Source organism: Brienomyrus brachyistius, chromosome 16, assembly GCF_023856365.1.
Source record: "Brienomyrus brachyistius isolate T26 chromosome 16, BBRACH_0.4, whole genome shotgun sequence".
Taxonomy (NCBI): domain Eukaryota; kingdom Metazoa; phylum Chordata; class Actinopteri; order Osteoglossiformes; family Mormyridae; genus Brienomyrus; species Brienomyrus brachyistius.
In genome coordinates this window covers 7,095,088-7,114,292 of record NC_064548.1, presented here as the reverse complement: position 1 = coordinate 7,114,292, position 19,205 = coordinate 7,095,088, and the positions used below count along the sequence as shown (strand labels likewise).

Sequence of the window (19,205 nt, the reverse complement as noted above, 5' to 3'; positions counted from 1 at the left end):
TCTGCTCATTACGTATTTGTAATAAAAGGTAAGGATTTGATTTAGGATTCATTTGCAAAATACTTCGACTTGCTGCTTATTAATGATGTTGCCTAGCCAACTTATAATATATCTGGTTCAGTTCAGAAAGACAGAAATTTCAGTCTGCTTCCTCCTGACCCCATTGAAGTGTCCTTGAGCAAGACACTGAACCAGAAATCGCTCCCGATGAGCAGGTTGGCGCCTTACATGGCAGCCTCCGCCACCGGTGTGTGAATGTGTCTGTGGATGGGTGACTGTGATGCAAAATTGTAAAGCGCTTTGAGTGCTCATAGGAGTAGAAAATGCGCTATATAAATGCAATCCATTTACCAGTCTACCTGTACAGAAGCCTTCCATCACAAGGCCGCCTATACACGTATTTAGCCCATTTGCTGTGAATCGGGTATATTGGTGGTGGAACAAAAAAAAATACTCCGTTATGGAAGTATGCATTTTTAAACATCCAGTCTTTGGTCAATCATGTGGAGTAATCCATTCCTGGAAATGTTAGAAACCATATCAGAGATGAATGAATGAATTGTCATCCAATTGACTGTCCTTGTCGGTACAAGAGAGGAAAAAGACAGGAGGGATACAAAATAGTACAAAACTAGATGAAAATAAAATTGAAATTTGAAAATGTAAAAATAGAAAAGATACTTAAGATGTTAAAGGTATTCCTCTTCTTGTGATTCAGAATGAATATGAAACTGGCACATTTCAGCAGTGTAAGAAAATATTGCGCATATTAATAGGTGGTGATGGGCTAAACGACGCTCCATGAACTGTCCACTGATGGAGTGTATGCAATAAAAAGGTATTTAACAACTGAAGTCACATTAGAAAACAATGCTCTACAGCGCTACGTAAAGAAATCAGATTGTAATGTCAGATATGCGCTACTTTTGTATTGCATGTTATTGCTGTAAAAATACTCTTGCCCACTTTTGTTGTATTCAGAACTGTCTTAGGTTAGAATTAAATTGAGCAAAATACATGCCTACGCCAGAAACAAGTAACATTCATATTTTAATGTTTTTATAGTTAGGCCTATTTTAAAATGAATTGAAGCGTACAATAAGATAAGTAAAAAAGAAAAATGCCATGAGCAGCGGTATGTTATAATTGAATTTGACGTTAGTGGTATCATGAATAGATAGCATGCATTATAAGTTACTGTGTATCGCACGCGTGATAAATATTTCAGGGTATTTGCAACGCATGAACTGCCCGTCACTGAGTCAGGATCATGTTGACTCGCTGACGTCGGCGCTGCTGCACGGGCGACCACCGATCTCGAATCAGCTTGATCTCCCCGCACCGCGGTCATCGAACGCGGAGGGTGCAACCAAGCTCTGATCCTGCAGCAGCTAATGTAAAGGGGAAGGAGAGGATCGAAAAGCTGCGCGATCGCAAGGTTTTCCCATAATGCATCGGTGGGGGGAAGAAAAAACGCAGACAGTGGAGTCCATGATGGCGGCTGACAGCGATGTGAGTACATCTTTTTTATCAGAGGCATAGTTGCTACAGGGTTCTGCTAAAGGACCTAGAACCATGAGCCTTTCTTAAATAGTGACCTTTTATATTTCAGCCCGAGTCCGAGGTGTTTGAGATCACAGATTTCACCACTGCCTCGGAGTGGGAAAGGTAGGACATCTGTTAGGCTTTGGGTTAACTTTTATTAAGTAGCAGTTTAACTAGAGAATAGGGATTAATGTAGGGATATTGTCGCTGTATCGTCGTTGTCATTGAGAGGGTGACAGCAGCCCGCAACGTTCTCCTTACTTGGAATCAGTGGCGATGCTTCAATGTGTACAGCCTGCAGGTTCCGGCCAGCCGTCACCGGCCGCCGCGAATCTTATTTTATCATCATGTATCTTACTGCTTTGTCAGAAACAGGAATAAATAAAGCAGCTTATAGGCCTTCGGTTTCTGCCTTTTATATTTATGCATTGAAAAGAGGTCTCGGGCCATTTCGTGTGCATCCCAGAGCTGTACCTGTTTGTTTGGACTGGTTTCTACTGCTGTATAATGTTTCTGATGGGATATGTTGCGTCATGCGTGTAACGTCACACTCGTGTTTTGAAAGTCTTTACCGAATTGTCTGGAATGGTTATTTATGTTATTATTATTTTGCATGTCTTCTGTGCTCACACTTCTCTGGGGAGCAAATGTGAGGTAATAAGTGGGAGTAAAGGGATCTGTTTAAAACCAAAGCTCAGAGCTAGTGTGTGAGTGCCCAGTGCCTTAAAATGTGTTGCTGTTTTGTTTCCCCTTGGGGAACATGTCCAAACCTTTTAATCATTATGCAGGTTCATTTCCCGGGTGGAAGAAACATTAAATGACTGGAAGTTGATTGGCAGCAGTGTGGGGAGACCCCAGGAGAAGGTCTGTCCTGGCATGTGTGGCGCCACCTGGCTGTGGTGTGTATGTGTGCGTGCTGCTGTTTGGCTGTGGTGTGTGTGTATGTGGTACTGCTGCCTGGCTGTGGTGTGTGTGCGCGGGATTGCATAGATCACATTTGAGAACCCTATTTGAGGTCCCCATTTGGATAACCTCAGTTTTATAAAAAAAAAATCTGTGAATGCAATCAAAAAAGTAAAAATGCCAAAAGTCTTGTATTTGTGTTGGTTACTTACGGTTAAGGTTAGGGCTGGGTAGAGGTTAAGGGTGTCGTGATTGGGATTACGGCTTTTCCCATGGAAATGAATGGACGGTCCCCATTTAGATAGGTACACCAACTGTGTGTGTGTGTGTGTGTGTGTGTGTGTGTGTGTGTGTGTGTGTGTGTGTGTGCTTCTGCCTGGCTGTATATATGTGTGTGTGGCCTCGCCTGGCTGTGGTGTGTGTGGCCTCGCCTGGCTGTGGTGTGTGTGGCCCCGCCTGGCTGTGGTGTGTGTGTGTGTGTGTGTGTGTGTGTGGCCTCGCCTGGCTGTGGTGGGTGGGTGTGTGTGTGTGTGGCCTCGCCTGGCTGTGGTGGGTGGGTGTGTGTGTGTGTGGCCTCGCCTGGCTGTGGTGGGTGGGTGTGTGTGTGTGTGGCCTCGCCTGGCTGTGGTGTGTGTGTGTGTGTGTGTGGCCTCGCCTGGCTGTGATGGGTGTGTGTGTGTGTGTGGCCCCGCCTGGCTGTGGTGTGTGTGTGTGTGTGTGTGGCCTCGCCTGGCTGTGGTGGGTGTGTGTGTGTGTGTGTGTGTGTGTGTGTGTGTGTGTGTGTGTGTGTGTGTGTGTGTGTGGCCTCGCCTGGCTGTGGTGTGTGTGTGTGTCTGTGGCCTCGCCTGGCTGTGGTGTGTGTGTGTGACTCCGCCTGGCTGTGGTGGGTGGGTGGGTGTGTGTGTGTGTGTGTGTGTCTGTGGCCTCGCCTGGCTGTGGTGTGTGTGTGTGTGTGTGTGTGGCCCCACCTGGCTGTGGTGTGTGTGTGTGTGTGTGTGGCCCCACCTGGCTGTGGTGTGTGTGTGTGTGTGGCCCCACCTGGCTGTGGTGTGTGTGTGTGTGGGGCCCCACCTGGCTGTGGTGTGTGTGTGTGTGTGTGTGTGTGTGGGGCCCCACCTGGCTGTGGTGTGTGTGTGTGTGTGTGTGTGTGTGTGTGTGTGTGTGTGTGTGTGTGTGTGTGTGTGTGTGTGTGTGGCCCCACCTGGCTGTGGTGTGTGTGTGTGTGTGTGTGTGTGTGTGTGTCTGTGTCTGTGTGTGTCTGTGTGTGTGTGTGTGTGGCCCCAACTGGCTGTGGTGTGTGTGTGTGTGTGTGTGTGGCCCCGCCTGGCTGTGGTGTGTGTGTCTGTGTGTGTGTGGCCCCGCCTGGCTGTGGTGTGTGTGTCTGTGTGTGTGTGTGGCCCCGCCTGGCTGTGGTGTGTGTGTCTGTGTGTGTGTGGCCCCAACTGGCTGTGGTGTGTGTGTCTGTGTGTGTGTGGCCCCGCCTGGCTGTGGTGTGTGTGTGTGTGTGGCCTCGCCTGGCTGTGGTGGGTGGGTGTGTGTGTGTGTGTGTGGCCTCGCCTGGCTGTGGTGTGTGTGTGTGTGTGTGTGTGTGTGTGTGTGTGTGTGTGTGTGTGGCCTCGCCTGGCTGTGGTGTGTGTGTGGCCTCGCCTGGCTGTGGTGTGTGTGTGGCCTCGCCTGGCTGTGGTGTGTGTGTGTGTCTGTGGCCTCGCCTGGCTGTGGTGTGTGTGTGTGTGTGTGTGTGTGTGTGTGTGTGTGTGTGTGTGTGTGTGTGTGTGTGGCCTCGCCTGGCTGTGGTGTGTGTCTGTGGCCTCGCCTGGCTGTGGTGTGTGTGTGTGGCTCCGCCTGGCTGTGGTGGGTGGGTGTGTGTGTGTGTGTGTCTGTGGCCTCGCCTGGCTGTGGTGTGTGTGTGTGTGTGTGTGTGTGTGGCCCCACCTGGCTGTGGTGTGTGTGTGTGTGTGTGGCCCCACCTGGCTGTGGTGTGTGTGTGTGTGTGTGTGTGTGTGTGTGTGTGTGGCCCCACCTGACTGTGGTGTGTGTGTGTGGCCCCACCTGGCTGTGGTGTGTGTGTGTGTGTGTGTGTGTGTGTGTGTGTGTGTGGCCCCACCTGGCTGTGGTGTGTGTGTGTGTGTGTGTGTGGGGCCCCACCTGGCTGTGGTGTGTGTGTGTGTGTGTGTGGGGCCCCACCTGGCTGTGGTGTGTGTGTGTGTGTGTGTGTGTGTGTGTGTGTGTGTGTGTGTGTGTGTGGCCCCACCTGGCTGTGGTGTGTGTGTGTGTGTGTGTGTGTGGCCCCAACTGGCTGTGGTGTGTGTGTCTGTGTGTGTGTGTGTGTGTGGCCCCAACTGGCTGTGGTGTGTGTGTCTGTGTGTGTGTGGCCCCGCCTGGCTGTGGTGTGTGTGTCTGTGTGTGTGTGGCCCCGCCTGGCTGTGGTGTGTGTGTCTGTGTGTGTGTGGCCCCAACTGGCTGTGGTGTGTGTGTCTGTGTGGCCCCGCCTGGCTGTGGTGTGTGTTTCTGTGTGTGTGTGTGGCCCCGCCTGGCTGTGGTGTGTGTGTCTGTGTGTGTGTGGCCCCGCCTGGCTGTGGTGTGTGTGTCTGTGTGTGTGTGGCCCCGCCTGGCTGTGGTGTGTGTGTCTGTGTGGCCCCGCCTGGCTATGGTGTGTGTGGCAGTTAATGCATTTGTTTGTCCATGCAGGGTGAATACACAAGCGGCACCTGGGACGAAAAAACACAGGAAATCAATTTTGCGGATTTCAGGTTCACCATAACGCATCATCACCTTAAACAGGAAGTCCCAGAGAATACTGGGAAGGGGGAGCCAGAAGAAGGTAGGTGTGGTTTCCATGGTGTGCCTGTCTCTGTCATCGCATGAGAGGTTGTTCTGAACATCCCCCTCGCCCACAGACGCCATCCCCCAGGCTATACAGGACCTGCTGTGCATGAACAATGACTTTCCGCCCAGGGCGCACTGCCTTGTCAGATGGTGGGTACCCTGGGGCCCTCTGCTGGGCATGGCTCGATGACATACCTCTTAGGCTGTAACGTCAATGCTGCGTAACACGAGTGACCCGTAGGCTCATTCGTAACGATTCTGCTGCCTGCGGCAATGCTCGGGTCTTCACTGGGGTCGTGGCTGAACCTTTGACGGCTGTCCCTGGCGCAGGTATGGCATGCGTGAATTTGTCATCATATCACCGGGGACCAACTGTGAGGCCATCATCAGCGAATCCAAGTGCAACCTGCTGTTCAGCTCCATATCCATTGCCTTGGCCAACACAGGCTGGTAGGTGGCGCCGTCTGACACCTGGAGGCACTGAGACAGCATCTCTGCCGTCTCTTGCTTGGAGTCGGTGCTTTCGCTCCAAGGTTCAGCTGTAAGGATATGACACGTCGGAGTCTGTTCACCTAAACGTGGCTTCTTGTGAAACTGAAGCTTTAAGCCTGGCCTGTAATTATCAACCAGCTGAACAGGTTAAATAATCTGTGATTAAAGGGCTGGCGATGCAGTAGTGCAGTGATTAGCACTGTTGCCTCACACCTCTGGGACCTGCGTTTGAGTCTCCGCCCAGATTACATGTGTTTATACTACGGGACCGTTGAATGCTTGAATCTGATTGGCTGACGAACGTTCTGAGGTGTGCAATTATTTTCAGATAAACGCACAGCGAACGTAGTTCCAGGCAGCTCTCTTGACCGCATTACAGTTCCATATCACTTCGCATAGTTAACTGTAATAACGGAAATTAGCATACAGTACCTATACAGCACACAGGACTAACAAAAACAACAACGTGACAGACGATTTTCCGAAAGTAAATTTTTATATTTACGGTGAATATGAAACTTTCAACAACTGGGCTGCAGCAGTATTAGTTAGCCTAGTGTACCAACTTAAAGGCTACACATGACATTTCTCACTAGCGAGGTAATAACAGCGCTGCATCTTAAAGCAGACTTACAGTTTAGAGACGGTGCTTCAGAACACTGTTGAGGGACACACAGAGGTAGCCTAATTCATACAAGCTCTCTCTCTGTTTCTCTTTCTCTGTGTCTCTGTCTCTCTCGCTCTCTTTCTAATAACTTCATTATTAACTGCATTAGTCTGCTATCAACGGCTCAAGCCTCCATTGCCAGCTTTAAAATGACGTTTTGGAACTAGCAAAAGAGTCGTTGGATGAGATGCGGAAGAAATAATCCTACTCACAATAGCGATTTAAGTAGAAAAACCGGATGAATCCCTTGAAATATATCATCTGATCGATGTCTTGAGGTGTGGCAACCGTAGTATAAGCGGAATAATTGACTCCGGACCGTTGAATTATTAGAAAATAATGCACACCCGAGGTGTAACGGCCACTTACATAGAGTTTGCATGTTCTCCGTATGTCTTTGTGGAGTTTCCTGCTGGTACTCTGGTTTCCCCCCGCTGTCCAAAAGCATGCACAGGCTGATTGGAGTTGCCAGATTGCTCATAAGTGTGCATGTGTGAGTGAATGGTGTGTGTGTGTGTGCCCCGTGATGGGTTGGTACCCTGTGCTGGGTTGTTCCACGCCTTGCGCCCGCACCCTTTGGGATAGGCCCCGGAACCTCCGTGACCCTGAATGGTACAAGTGGTATCAGCGAATGGATGGATGGATGATTTAAAGGGCCAGGTGAAATGACTGTATTCAGCACTGATAATAAGGAAGAACATTATTGTATGCTGCTTTAGTACAGTGTTTTCTGGGTGCATGATGTGTCCTCAGTGCTGTCTGTGCATGAACAACTTTTTTGGGTTGTGACTTAATGACCACAGCAAAATGTACGTCCTAACTGGGGCTGTAAGCAGCTTACTCGCCCTGTCTTTTTCTTGCTTGGTTATACTGTTGCATGTCCACTAGGTGGAACTCTTCAGCTATTTATTGAACTGTTACTAAAGGACAATTTGGTGGCTGTGCATGTATGGTGCCCGTTTAATACTGAGTGGTGCATATGAGTAAAGCTCTTGCCCCTCCCTGCCCGCGCCTGCCAGCCAGGTGCCTGTGTTTGTCCAGATCCAGCAGAAGTGGCGCCGCATGTATGCCGGGGAGTGCCAGGGACCGGGTGTGCGCACTGACTTCGAGATGGTGCACCTGCGCAAAGTGCCAGGACAGTATCGCCACCTGTCAGGCCTGCTGGACATCTTCAAGTCCAAGATAGTGAGTGGGGGGGCCCTCTTGCTTCCCGTCTGAGGTCTTCGATCCCAGCAGTGGGTTTTATTGGTTCACGTTCACGCCAAACCTGAGGTATGCGCCGTTTCCCTCTTGCTGTTACCAGGGCTGCCCTCTAACCCCGCAACCCCCCGTCAACATCGCTATTCGCTTCACCTACGTCCTCCAGGACTGGCAGCAGTACTCCTGGCCCCAGCAGCCTCCTGGTATGTCCCACGGTCCCTCCCAGGGGGCGCCGTTCATCCCACCAACACTGTGCTACTCTGACTCGTGGGGGTGTCAGGCGTCACTCTCAGAAAAGGAGGGGGGGGGGGGTGCTGGCTGCCACAGGGAGGGTTACACGCAGCCGGGGTGCTGTTGTGTAACACCTGTGTCAAGGGGGGCAGCAGAACACGCAATTACCCCCTTTCTGCCCCACTTAATGGAGCAGGAAATTAGCAGAAATGGGTTGACCCCGCAGTGCCCGTTTTGTTCGTTGTCACAGATTTGCTTTCTGCTGCCTTGAAGTCATTACTGCCAGCACTTAAAAGGGGGGCTTTCATTACTACGCTAACACTTTTGCTCTCTGTCAGGCACATTAAAGCAGGATGTGCTGATCAATTATAATCATCTGTTACTTCTCTTGGACGGACTTTACCAAGGCAGGGAACACAGTTAGCTTTGTTGTGGCTCATCTTCCCGTGTCGAGGCTAGTTAGCTCTGTGTGTTACATCCTGATCAGAATAAAAATTATGAGCATATACAGTATTCAAAGATGGAATGGTGTCATTCTTGTTACCTGCAGATTTTGACGCCCTTCTGGGTGGAGAGGTTGGGGGGGTGGAGTTTGGCAAGCTGCCATTTGGAGCGTGCGAGGACCCTATCAGGTAGGTCAGCCATTGCCATGGCGACATCCAAGTTCAGGTAGATGTGTAGGATTGCGGGTAGCCGTGCTTATGCAGGCCTGGTCTTTGCTGGGTGTCTCCGCCCTGTACTGAGAACATGGTCTCTCTCTTCATTGTTAGTGAGCTGCATCTCGCTACCACTTGGCCCCACCTGACGGAGGGCATCGTCGTGGACAATGATGTCTATTCGTGAGTACGAGCATTAGTGACCCGCCATGTGGATTCCATCCATGAATATTCACCACCTGTGTAAATCAGCGTAAAACCTAGGCCATCAACAGCGGGTCAGGCAGCTCCTGCTATGTACGGCCACCAGCAGATGGCCTGCAGGAAACCAAGTGTCTTGGTATCTTACTTGAGTTCTAACTGGAATTAATTTGCTCAGAATGTTTTTTGTGCATGTTAATGTTTAAATACCGATGGCCGAGCCAATGTCATCAAGGATCTTTTTGCATTTAAATTTAATTTTCAGCTAGCGATAAATAAACCAATAGAATAATGTCTTCCTTCCCATCCATCCTTACAGTCACATGTGATGTTTGTATGTCTGCATCTGAAATCTGTTTGTATCCCCAGAGACTTGGATCCTCTTCAGGCTCCTCATTGGTCAGTACGGGTTAGAAAGGCAGACAACCCCCAGTGCCTTCTGGGTAAGTATTTATAATGCATATAGTTCATCTGGCTCCATAATGAGTGACGTAAGAGTTCAGGTGCAAATCAGGGGTCTGGGTCTTGCTCTTACCTTCAGCCCTCCAGCTGAATTTACTGTCTCTTGGTCCATGAGTGTTTCAGTTTACGGGATGGTATGAGACACGCATGGCATCACCTCTCTGCTGGCTTGGGTGTGCTGACAGACACCGGTCCTTCACAGGCGACTTCCTGACGGAGTTTTTCAGGGTGTGCTGTCGGAAGGAGTCCTCCGAGGAGATCCTGGGGAGGAACGCTGTGGAAGAAGAGGGCAAGGGTATGACATAGTGTATGTTTACCTACAGCAGTGGTTCTCAAACTCGGTCCTCCCTACAGGAAGTGGGAAAGGGTGTGACGTGGTGTGCATGTACCTACAGGAAGAGGAAATAATTATACATGGCAGGTAATTGGCATGAATAGAGGTTATTCCATGAATAGGGGCCCAGAGTGTTGATAGGTGGTTGGAACTCTGATGGCTGAAGGGGTCACAGGTAATGTTGCAATTCTCAGGACATCCACAGGGAGCAGTATTGGCACCTTTATCTCTCTGCTTATCACTAAGTGAGCGTCTGGTGTGACCACCATCCCTTTCCGTCACTACCTGAGCATCCTGTCTCGTGGACACCCTGCAGAAAATGCTGACATCAGCCAGGCGCTGTCCAAGTTGACAGAGCCCAGTGCCGTGCCCATCCCTAAGCTCTCCGTGTCCAACATGGTGCACAGCGCCCGCAAGCGCATTCGTAGGCACCGGCGGCCCGAGGAATCGCCACTCAATAACGACGTGCTCAACTCTGTGCTGCAGGTGAGAGGTCAGGGCGTGCCTGTAGGTGTTGGCGGGGGGGGGGGGGAGAGGTGTGTTTTGATACTTGAAATGATCCTGATGGCTGAGGATGGTGTGTGTGTGTGTGTGTGTGTATTTGCAGTACCTCTTTCCCGATGCTGCGGAGGGGGGGGCTGGCCGTGCCGCACCGGTGAATCCCAACGGCGGAGTGGACAAGGACTCAGAGGACTATGTATGCTGGCACCAGCAACTAGCGGATTTCACAGTGGTGACTGGGCATGGCTGAGGGCATGATGGGCTGGGCCCAGGGACTCTGGGTTCAGTTCAGTCACCATATCACTCAGAGACACTAAAAACAGCGATTACACGCTGCTGGCTGGCAGTGTGCTGCTTGGGTTAGCTTGTTGGTTTTGAGGTGCCCGCAGGCCTGATTGAGCGATGCCCAACTTGTGTTCCGTCCCTGCCCCCCCCTTGCAGAGCCTGTTCAGCCAGCTGAAGTCGGCCCCCGCGGACAGCCTGACCTACCGGCTAGCCCTCTGCCTCTGCATGGTGAATTTCTACCATGGTGGTGTGCGCGGGATGGCCCACCTCTGGCAGGAGTTCGTGCTGGAGATGCGCTACCGCTGGGAGAACAGCCACATGGTGCACGGGTGGGTGGTGGCGGAGCAGGGCAGGTGGGGGGACTGGCTCTCCAGCACAGGCTAAAATGTGGGGTGTGATCCGTGTGACTCCCTCCAACATGGGGGAGGGCTCAGCCAGCTCGCATACGTCCGTCTGTTTGTCCATAATCATGTTTTAGGAATGAGATTCAGATGATTTGACAAAGTGGCCTTCAGTGTGAGAAAAGCCAGCCCCCCTCCCCCCCATCTCTCTAAGGTGTGATTAATGAAGCAGACCTGTACTCCGCCCTCTCCTGCTCACACCAGACGTGCCCTTCCTCCTCTTCCAGGTTGGCGAGTGGCGTCCCAGACCTCCGGTGCTGCCTCCTGCACCAGAAACTCCAGGTGAGGACACCACAGGCCCTCTGGCCAGTGTCTGTGTGGGCGGGGCCAACAGCGGTACAGGCCTGAACAGGATTTATAGCTGTGCAGCTATTTACAGTTTCCTAAAGTGATCTTGAGAACTTGAATGACCTGAGTGCTGTGGGATTATGCATAACGGGATGCTGATGGGGGGGGGAGGCGATGATCCACGTGTCCCCAAGGTGCTCAGCCCAGTGTCGTGTCCCCAGATGCTTAACTGCTGTATCGAGAGGAAGAGAGCAAGGGATGATGGAAGGAAGGCCAGTGGCACAGAAGTTGCCAGGGAGAGGAAGATTTCCGGGTATGATGAGGGCCAGCAGGGCGCTGAGGGGGCAGCGGGGGTGGGGCTCTCGCAAGGCAAGTCCTGGGACTCCTGGAGCGACAGCGAGGATGAGTTCTTCGAGTGCCTGAGCGACACGGAGGAGCTAAAGGAGGCGGGGCCTGATGGGGAGAGAGGGAGCGGCACAAAGCCAGAGGGGCGGCTGCACCCCCACGGCGAGATGACCCTGCTGAGGTCGCAGGAGCCGCTCTACATCCCCATCACGCAGGTGCGTCTGTTTGCCCTGGCCCCCTGTTGCTGAATGCCCCCCCCCCATCACGGTAAGGGTGCAGAGACAAGATGTGAGCTGGGGGGGTGCCCCTCAACCGGCCTGTGACAGAAAGCTGCGCTCCCCATCTCTCGCCCCCCTAGCCTCAGCTGGTCCGCCAGATCCCAATTTTCCCAATTCTGTGAAGCACCCTGGTGTGACGTGAGCAGGATGAGGCTGCGGATCCCGTCTTTAAGGACGTCGCGCTCTAGCGCTAGCCGGTGTCAGAATGGACCCGGCGATTACCCTGCGGCCTGGTGCCGGGCGGGCCTACAGTCCAGCCTGTGCTATGCCACGCCGCCCCGCGCTCACCCAGCGCGCCTCTCATTAGAGGGAGCCCAGGCTGCTGGCACCAATGCCCCGCAGATGGCCGAGGGATTATGGGGGTTCTGAGGCCTTTGGGGTCCCTGGTAATGAACCTTTATGGTCTGTCAGCTTCGGTCACCCTTCAGGATCCCGAAAACACCCTTCATTACGGAAGGAGTGCTTGGGAGCACCGACCGGGCAAGGGTGTGCTGAAACACACAGACCCTATCCCAGGCACCCCCCCCCCCCCACAGAATAACACCAACTCCCACCCCACCCCTAGGAGCCAGCGCCCATGACGGAGGACCTGCTGGAGGAGCAGTCGGAGGTCCTGGCCAAGCTGGGCACGTCAGCAGAGGGCGCCCATTTGCGGGCACGCATGCAGAGTGCCTGCCTGCTGTCCGACATGGAGTCTTTCAAGGTGAGGTTGCTGTCCTGCGGCTTAGAGAGCGCTTTGCCCTTCCAGAAGCTTCTATTGGCCGCGGGGAGGCAAACAGAAAAACACAGGCAGATAAATATAAGACTACTGGCTTTGGGGCTTAACAAGGACCATGAACGAGGGATATTCAGCGAGCTTAGTACCTTTTATGCATGTACACTCTGTATCACCTCTTTTCTTAACCCAGCAACCTATATGACTCGCGTGCCAGTCTATATCATCATAATAATGTGGGCCTCTCTTACCCTGGCGGGGTGTGGGGGCGTCCATGCGACGGGGGGGCATGGCTGGGATGACCCAGCACAGACCCTTCATCTTGCGGCTGTTGGAGCTGTTCAGATGTGAGCCCCGTGCTCCTCTGAAGGCTTCAGCGCCGTTAGTGTTAGAGTGGGGGCCGGAGCATTCCTGCATGCGTACACAGCTGTGTGGTAAACACTCCCCCGGGCCCGTAGACACTCTAAATTTAGCTGACGTGCCGTCTGTAGTGGTGCTTAGCGAGGTTGCTCCGCCTGTAATTCTGAGGGCCTAATGGTGTGCCAAGGCCCCAGCAGTGATTAACCGTACAGGGGCCCCTCTGCCCCTGCGGGGAGCAAGTCCGGCCCAGCCTCTGGACATCTCCGTCTCAGTCTCCGACAAAGCGTGACGGTGCCTCCATCCTGCAGTACAGGCTTGGAGCCTCATCACCTTCCACTTTTTTTTTTTAGTGGTGAGGGGGCCAGGGCCCGGCACTCTTGTTCCCCGAGATCGTTATCTGCCCGCCTTCGCTGTGCTAATTATCGACTCAGAAGGTGCAGCTGTAATTGTCGCAGCCGGCTAAAGGTCACGCTTTAGGAGTAACTGAGATCTGCAGGAAGCTCAAGTGGCTTCATTATCATTCTGGCCCTTTCCAGCATTTAAATTTTTTCCCCCCTACACTGTTATCTGCTCTCCCCCATGCCTGGAGGGGAGGGGCCCTAACGCAGATTTCATGCATCCCCACCAGGCAGCGAACCCCGGCTGTGTCCTGGAGGACTTTGTGCGCTGGTACTCGCCGCGAGACTACGTGGAGGAGGAGGTGCTGGATGAGCGGGGAGAAGCGGTCGTCCGTGGTGACCTGAGCGCCCGCATGAAGATCCCCGGGAATATGTGGGTGGAGGCCTGGGAGACGGCCAAGCCCATCCCGGTGCGGCGACAGCGTCGACTGTTCGACGACACGAAGGAGGCGGAGAAGGTGTGACCCTGGGAACTGGGTTCTCATTGGCTGAGGAGGGGAGGAAGCGTGGCAACTCGCTCACACCTGTTCGCCTGATGTGAAGCGGCTTGCGCCAAGTGAGCTGGACCAGCATTTCTTGGGTGTGTGTTTGAGCTGATAATCTGCCAAGCAGTGCAAGGGGAGGCGGGGGGGAGTCGAGCATTTTTTGTGATTAATTAGCTAAATAAAGTTAATTTGCTTGTATGGGGGCTTTAGCCGCAGTACAGGCCACTGGGAAGCAGGGGAGATGATGCCTGGGCCTCCGTGCCCGCCAGTGCCCCCTCGCACTGCAGATCCCGCTCAATGTCACATCTGCCAGCACAGTGTCGGGGGCTCGCGAGCGCGCTCCTGCATCCGGCCAATCGCGAGTAGGCGTGAAAGTAGGTCAGAGTGTGAGGGAGTGCGTGGTAGGTCCCGGCACAGCTCTGCATCCTCCGAAGTGGCCTTCATGCGCCGTGAAGGTCACCGCTCGCCGAGTCCTTCATCTCGCCGCCCAACCACATGCAGGGCAAACAGGTGCCACATCCATTATGAATCATTCTGCAGAATTTTTTATTTAATTTTTTTCACATCCTGCAAGTGTACGTCTTCCAATGCTCCTGATCATCTCCGGGATGATGGTCTGCAGTGTTACGCGCCGTGAAGGTATCGCATGAGCGTACCTCTGCCAGAAGCCCTTCCGGCTGCCATGGCTATCTGCCTTGAAGGGCCAAGCCTCCAGATCTGGTTTGGCCGGCGTGCTGTGGAGCAGCTCGGGGGTTTCAATAATCGGCTCCAAGCCTGCTAGCAGAGCAAGCGGTGGTGAGAAGGTGTTCATGGCTGGAGTGTGACTTCAGCCAGCATGTCTCCTGGCCTTCATGCAGGTGCTGCATTACCTGGCGGTGCAGAACCCAGCCGACCTGAGTCGGCACCTTCTGCCCTGCATGCTCCACGCTGCCATCCTGAAGCTCAAAGAGGAGGGTGAGTGCTGGATCTGACCGAGGCCAGATGCAAAAGGGTGCCTCCTATTTGTTAATTTAATAGTCCAAGTCTCTGACCTCTTTACCGCTACCTGGCTAAGCTACGCTCCGCCCCCGGCCTGCCCGGCATGTCATTGGTTGCACTGTGACAGGCCTCTCCCCGGGATCCCTCCCACAGAAGCAGCTGAGGACATCCCATCTGTGCGCCGGGCCACCCAGCAGCTCCTGGTCAACGCCGGCAAACTGTTGCGTCACCCGTCCCCCGACTACAAGAAGATGGAGGTAAGACGACAGATATGGTCCTTGCGGGTGGTAGTGGAGGCAGCAGAGCTCTGAAAGGCTGCCCCACACGTCTGTCCCCCTGCCAGGATCTCATAAACCAAGTGATGGAGGTCGAGACGGTTATTGCCCGCGCCCGCTCCCTGAAGGCCAAGTTTGGAATCGACGCAGGCGAGAATGGGGGTGACGTGGAAGAACTGAAGAGGTAGGGAGCCCCATGGTGCACTCTTGAGGAGAGCAGCTGCAGTCCCTCACAGCAGTGATCCTTTGTGCCATACCACTTGACAACCACCTGCCCCATTGCAAAACTCCTTTTGTATTTTGTATATTTACTTGTATACGATTTATGCTAAAAAAAAAAAAAAACATAAAAATCAACTTACACTTAAAAAGCAAAGCATTTAGATGATGTAATTCCAGAAGCTGTCTGTGATTGAGGCATCAGGGTAAGCAGTACCTATGGGATGGGCTGAAAAGCAGAGTGGGAGTGTCCTGAGAGAGAAAGCGGGTTATCTCCCTGGTTACGTCGCCTGCAGAGGGTGTATCACACCTGACGCTCCCCACCCCCTTTCAGGTTTGCCAGTGCGCTGCTGGAGGAGCCCGAGGTGTCAGTGGTGGGTGCTGGGAGGGGCCCCGCGGGCACGATCATCCATCAGCTGTTCGTCAACGCCCAGAAGGTAAGGCTAAGCTGTCCGGGCTGGGGTGTGCAGGACAGTCCCAAACGCTTTATTGGGTGCGGGGATTCGCCTAGTCCCGGTCGCAGGTCACGCCGCCCCGGGCGCCCCGCCGTCCCCAATCCCCCCCCCCCCCCCGTCACTGAAATGTCCCTCCAGGATGTTTTTCAGTATTAAAGGACAGCCTGCATGTTGTCGTGGCCTATATAGAATGCCTATAATTATCCCCAGCATATGCAAATCAGCGACTCAAACCAGATATTTTCTGAAGCGGCAGCAACATTAACCTACTTAAGCATTCGGACTCGGTAATCACCATGTTGGTGGTGCGCCCCCTTGTGTTCGCTGGGCTTTTGGCGTAAGAGTGTGCAAGCCTATATCTTTCTGCCGCCTGACTGAAATCGTCCGTTGAAGTGTCCTGGTGGCTGCTGACGTGTCTTTCGATTGTCTCTGTCCAAACACTGCTGCCTACCACCCCTCTCAAGCTGGCTGACTCTACTGATGAGGTAAACTTGAGAGCTGCCCCTCTCTGCTCACCTCCCAGCATGCACCACAGGGACTTAGGGCTCTCTCCTCTCCAGATGTCAGCTAGCTGTACTGCAGTGAGATGAGCTGCCATGCTTTGAACCCCCTGTTTTGTGCTCGTCGTCTCTCTCGGTGCTGATACATTTGCATGCTTTCATTCATCACACCCTCACAAATAAGAGTTCATTGGTGGAGCTCGAGGTTGGTATATGATCTGCTGGTCTACTTTGTAGTTTTCTAGCTCCTTTAAGCAGTTCATAGCTGCTTTGTTCAGGAACCTTTCAAAGAATTAGATGCACATCTTGCAGTCTTTCTGCACAAAATGTCTCCTCAAATGACATGCAGTCCCGTAAATCCCCTCAGAATGTGAATTTCCACTCCTTTTCCAGCATTCCCAATGAAGGAATCTGTTGATGTGCAAAGACACTAATTTGTGACAAACTTGCTAATCCATAATTTATTAAATATAGATCGTTAATTTACAGCCAGGTTCCAGTTGTGACGCTTTCAAGTCGGAGCCACTTTGAGATATAAACTGATGTGAAAACTGAAATATCACCTTTTACCCAAGAGTTTTCACCCAGCACTATGCAGGATTTGAAGGGACTGCTTTCTGATGACTACACTGCGTTGACTCCGCTCCTGCAGACGGCGCTCTCAGCTCCCATGGATGACGACCTTGGGAGGGGGGGCCGGCCTGAGGACAGCAAGCACGGGGGGAGCAGCGATTTCCCACCACCGGCGGGAAAGGAGATCCTGCTTCGGACATGCGTGCCGCGCCCCGCACCCTACTCCAAAGAGCTGCCCCAGCGCATGTTCTGCGTGCTCATGAGGGATGACTTCCGACTGGCTGGAGCGTTCTCCTCAGACACCTCCTTCTTCTGAGGCACCTTGCAGGCCACAGCTGACGTGTACTTTCACAAACATGGGCCAATCAAGTATTAAATAGGGAAGGTTTTGATTGGCTCATGCTTTACAGATAGCACATGGTAGCTATGCTACTGGTGGGATTCTTGTGACCTCCCAACTAGACAGTAAGGAATAACACTGGCTGAATCAGTCTGTTCAGGTTATGTCCTGGTGGGCTACAAGGACCTTCTAAATAAAAGAACCTAGTACAGCTTCAGAATTCAACTGCAGACATTTCAAGACATTGTTTGGCTGCAAACTTGTGATCGTGAACAGTCCATAGAAAACCTAGCTTTTAATGGAAGTAACTGACATAAAGGAGGGAATCATCTGTTGTGACTATAGAGCATATTCTTACAATCATTTGCAGAGACTGTCCACCCTGGCCTAAGGCGGCGTCACTCTGCTGCAGGTGATGTAGCTGTACAGCCAGTTCTCCTGTCACCTCACATACAACTGAAAAAGTCAAAAAGCAAAGAAAAAAACACCACAGTAGCAGAAGTGCCACTCCTGACTGTTGTATTAAATTACTGGCTGACCTTAGGTGTGTCCACGTTGTCCGTGCGTGCATGTTAACCGTGACAGTTATGAGATCTTACCCAAGAACACTTGGGCAAAAGTGCAAATATACAAAATACATATTATAAAGATGTAGGATTAAATGATTTTTTTTTTTTGTGAGGAAATGTCACGAGTTCACTGCTAAAGATGTAAAATTAACTGTTGGCTACCTGCACATGGCTTTTCAGAAGCTCTGGGTGAAGAGTGAACAGAAGAGCTGGAGTGTAATAATGGAAGCAGCCAAAGTTTGGACACCAGCTGGCCGTGCTGATGGTCTGAGATGTTGGACAGCTCCTAGTGGGTTACTGTTAAAAAGACTAATAAAAAAGTTTTAAATGACAAATGATCCCCCCTCGGCGAACATTTCCTGACACTGACACACGGTGAGAGTTAAACCAAGCGGAAGATGCTGTCAGGGGTTAAATGAATAAACCTCTGGTGCTGATATGGGGCCGGGGGGGGGGGGTTGGCAGAGGGCACAGCACAAACGTGGACAGACCCTTTGTTGCGGCTGCGGATCCCAGCCCTCGTTTACTCTAACATTCAGAGCCACCGATGATGCTCATCTGGAAACAACTGACAAAAAAAATAAGATAGTCTTCTCAAAGCAGCATAACCAGCACAGCAGATATCTGACAGTTTTGATCAGCAGCTGAGCCCTGCCAGAAGCCTCGCTAATTTGTGCTTCCAGATGCACTCGCAGACATGCAGAGAGGAAGGAGATTTAAGGGTACACAGCGAGCGCGAGAGGCAAGGCACCGAGGCGAGGGAGTGAGGGGGGGTTTTTAAGGGAAATGTGTTTTGCTAATGATCTGTAATCAGAAAAAGTTCCCGTTTCACCTTAAACTTTCACAGATGGCAAGTTAATCTGTAAGGAAGGCAGTATAAAGATTGAGATTTAAAATTGTGCTGAATTGCATGTTTAAAACGTCTGTTTGTGGACTCACTTCTGCTCAGTAAAACTCCCTGCCAGGACCCGGGAGACTGACAGCTCCGTCGGACTGGGTCCGTCCTTCAGAATCCAGCCAATCGGCGTAACGAGCTTAGCGGCTGAACACACCTGTAACTCGTCTCCACCACGAGCGATCGTGTCGGTCGATCGTATCAGTCCCCAGTGACCTCACTGTAATTTTGTGAAGCATTCCTCAGAAAATAAATAGGATACAGAGGAGCTGACACAGAAAGACCATTATGAAACCATTTATGTGGTCAAATTTTAAAGCATTACCCGCATCACGTACCGTGCATGGTTGCAGGCTTGGGAGTGAACTATGCCGTGACAGAGCATCACTAACCTTAACAGACCTTAACCTTAAGTTTTAAACAGGTTGGTTATACATGATCACGGTGCCAGCTGATAGGGGGGGGGGGGGGGGTGGCACGCCCTACAGGGCCGAGCAGTGACAGCACACTGATTCCTCCCAGGCAGTGCCGATGTTGAAGATCACGCATCTAAGGTACTCCATCCAGTCCCCACCAGTGCCGACGTCACCGCGTGCAGCCAGTCACGATTAACCTGCTCCGGTTAAGCCTTGAATCTTTGGAACTATAAATAAACGGCTTGTTTCTCACCCTGCGCTTCATGAATCAGACATGCCTGTTTATTTTCAGTTTCATTTCTCTATTTTCTGTTTCAATTTTCAAAGGAAATTCAGCAAGTGAGATGAAATCCATTTGCAGTTCAGTGGCGAGCTGCTAACTAGTCTTCTATAAACGGAACGCGAGCTGTGA

At 52.1% G+C, this 19,205-nt stretch overlaps 1 protein-coding gene across 3 annotated transcripts; it reads left to right on the top strand.

Annotated features, from left to right (window-relative positions):
• Nucleotides 1–1,375: 1,375 nt before the first annotated feature.
• rab3gap1 (RAB3 GTPase activating protein subunit 1) lies at nt 1,376–17,456 on the top strand. Of its 3 annotated transcripts, XM_048979858.1 has the most exons (25): nt 1,377–1,512; nt 1,613–1,668; nt 2,334–2,409; nt 5,137–5,269; nt 5,346–5,424; nt 5,605–5,724; nt 7,453–7,618; nt 7,737–7,836; nt 8,415–8,496; nt 8,635–8,703; nt 9,091–9,164; nt 9,386–9,478; nt 9,834–10,003; nt 10,125–10,214; nt 10,460–10,632; nt 10,932–10,986; nt 11,214–11,552; nt 12,181–12,318; nt 13,319–13,546; nt 14,431–14,527; nt 14,705–14,808; nt 14,895–15,010; nt 15,380–15,482; nt 15,965–15,985; nt 16,653–17,456. In XM_048979858.1, the coding sequence occupies exons 1-25, from the start codon at nt 1,450–1,452 to the stop codon at nt 16,887–16,889; spliced, it is 2,982 nt and encodes a 993-aa protein (XP_048835815.1). In that variant the 5' UTR covers nt 1,377–1,449; the 3' UTR covers nt 16,890–17,456. The 3 variants fall into 3 exon arrangements, 2 of the variants coding, with proteins under 2 accessions (XP_048835815.1, XP_048835816.1); XM_048979859.1 differs by lacking the exon at nt 15,965–15,985; XR_007382951.1 differs by lacking the exons at nt 15,965–15,985; nt 16,653–17,456 and having other exon boundaries at nt 1,376–1,512; nt 14,679–14,808; nt 15,380–15,412.
• The last annotated feature ends 1,749 nt before the right edge of the window (nt 17,457–19,205 follow it).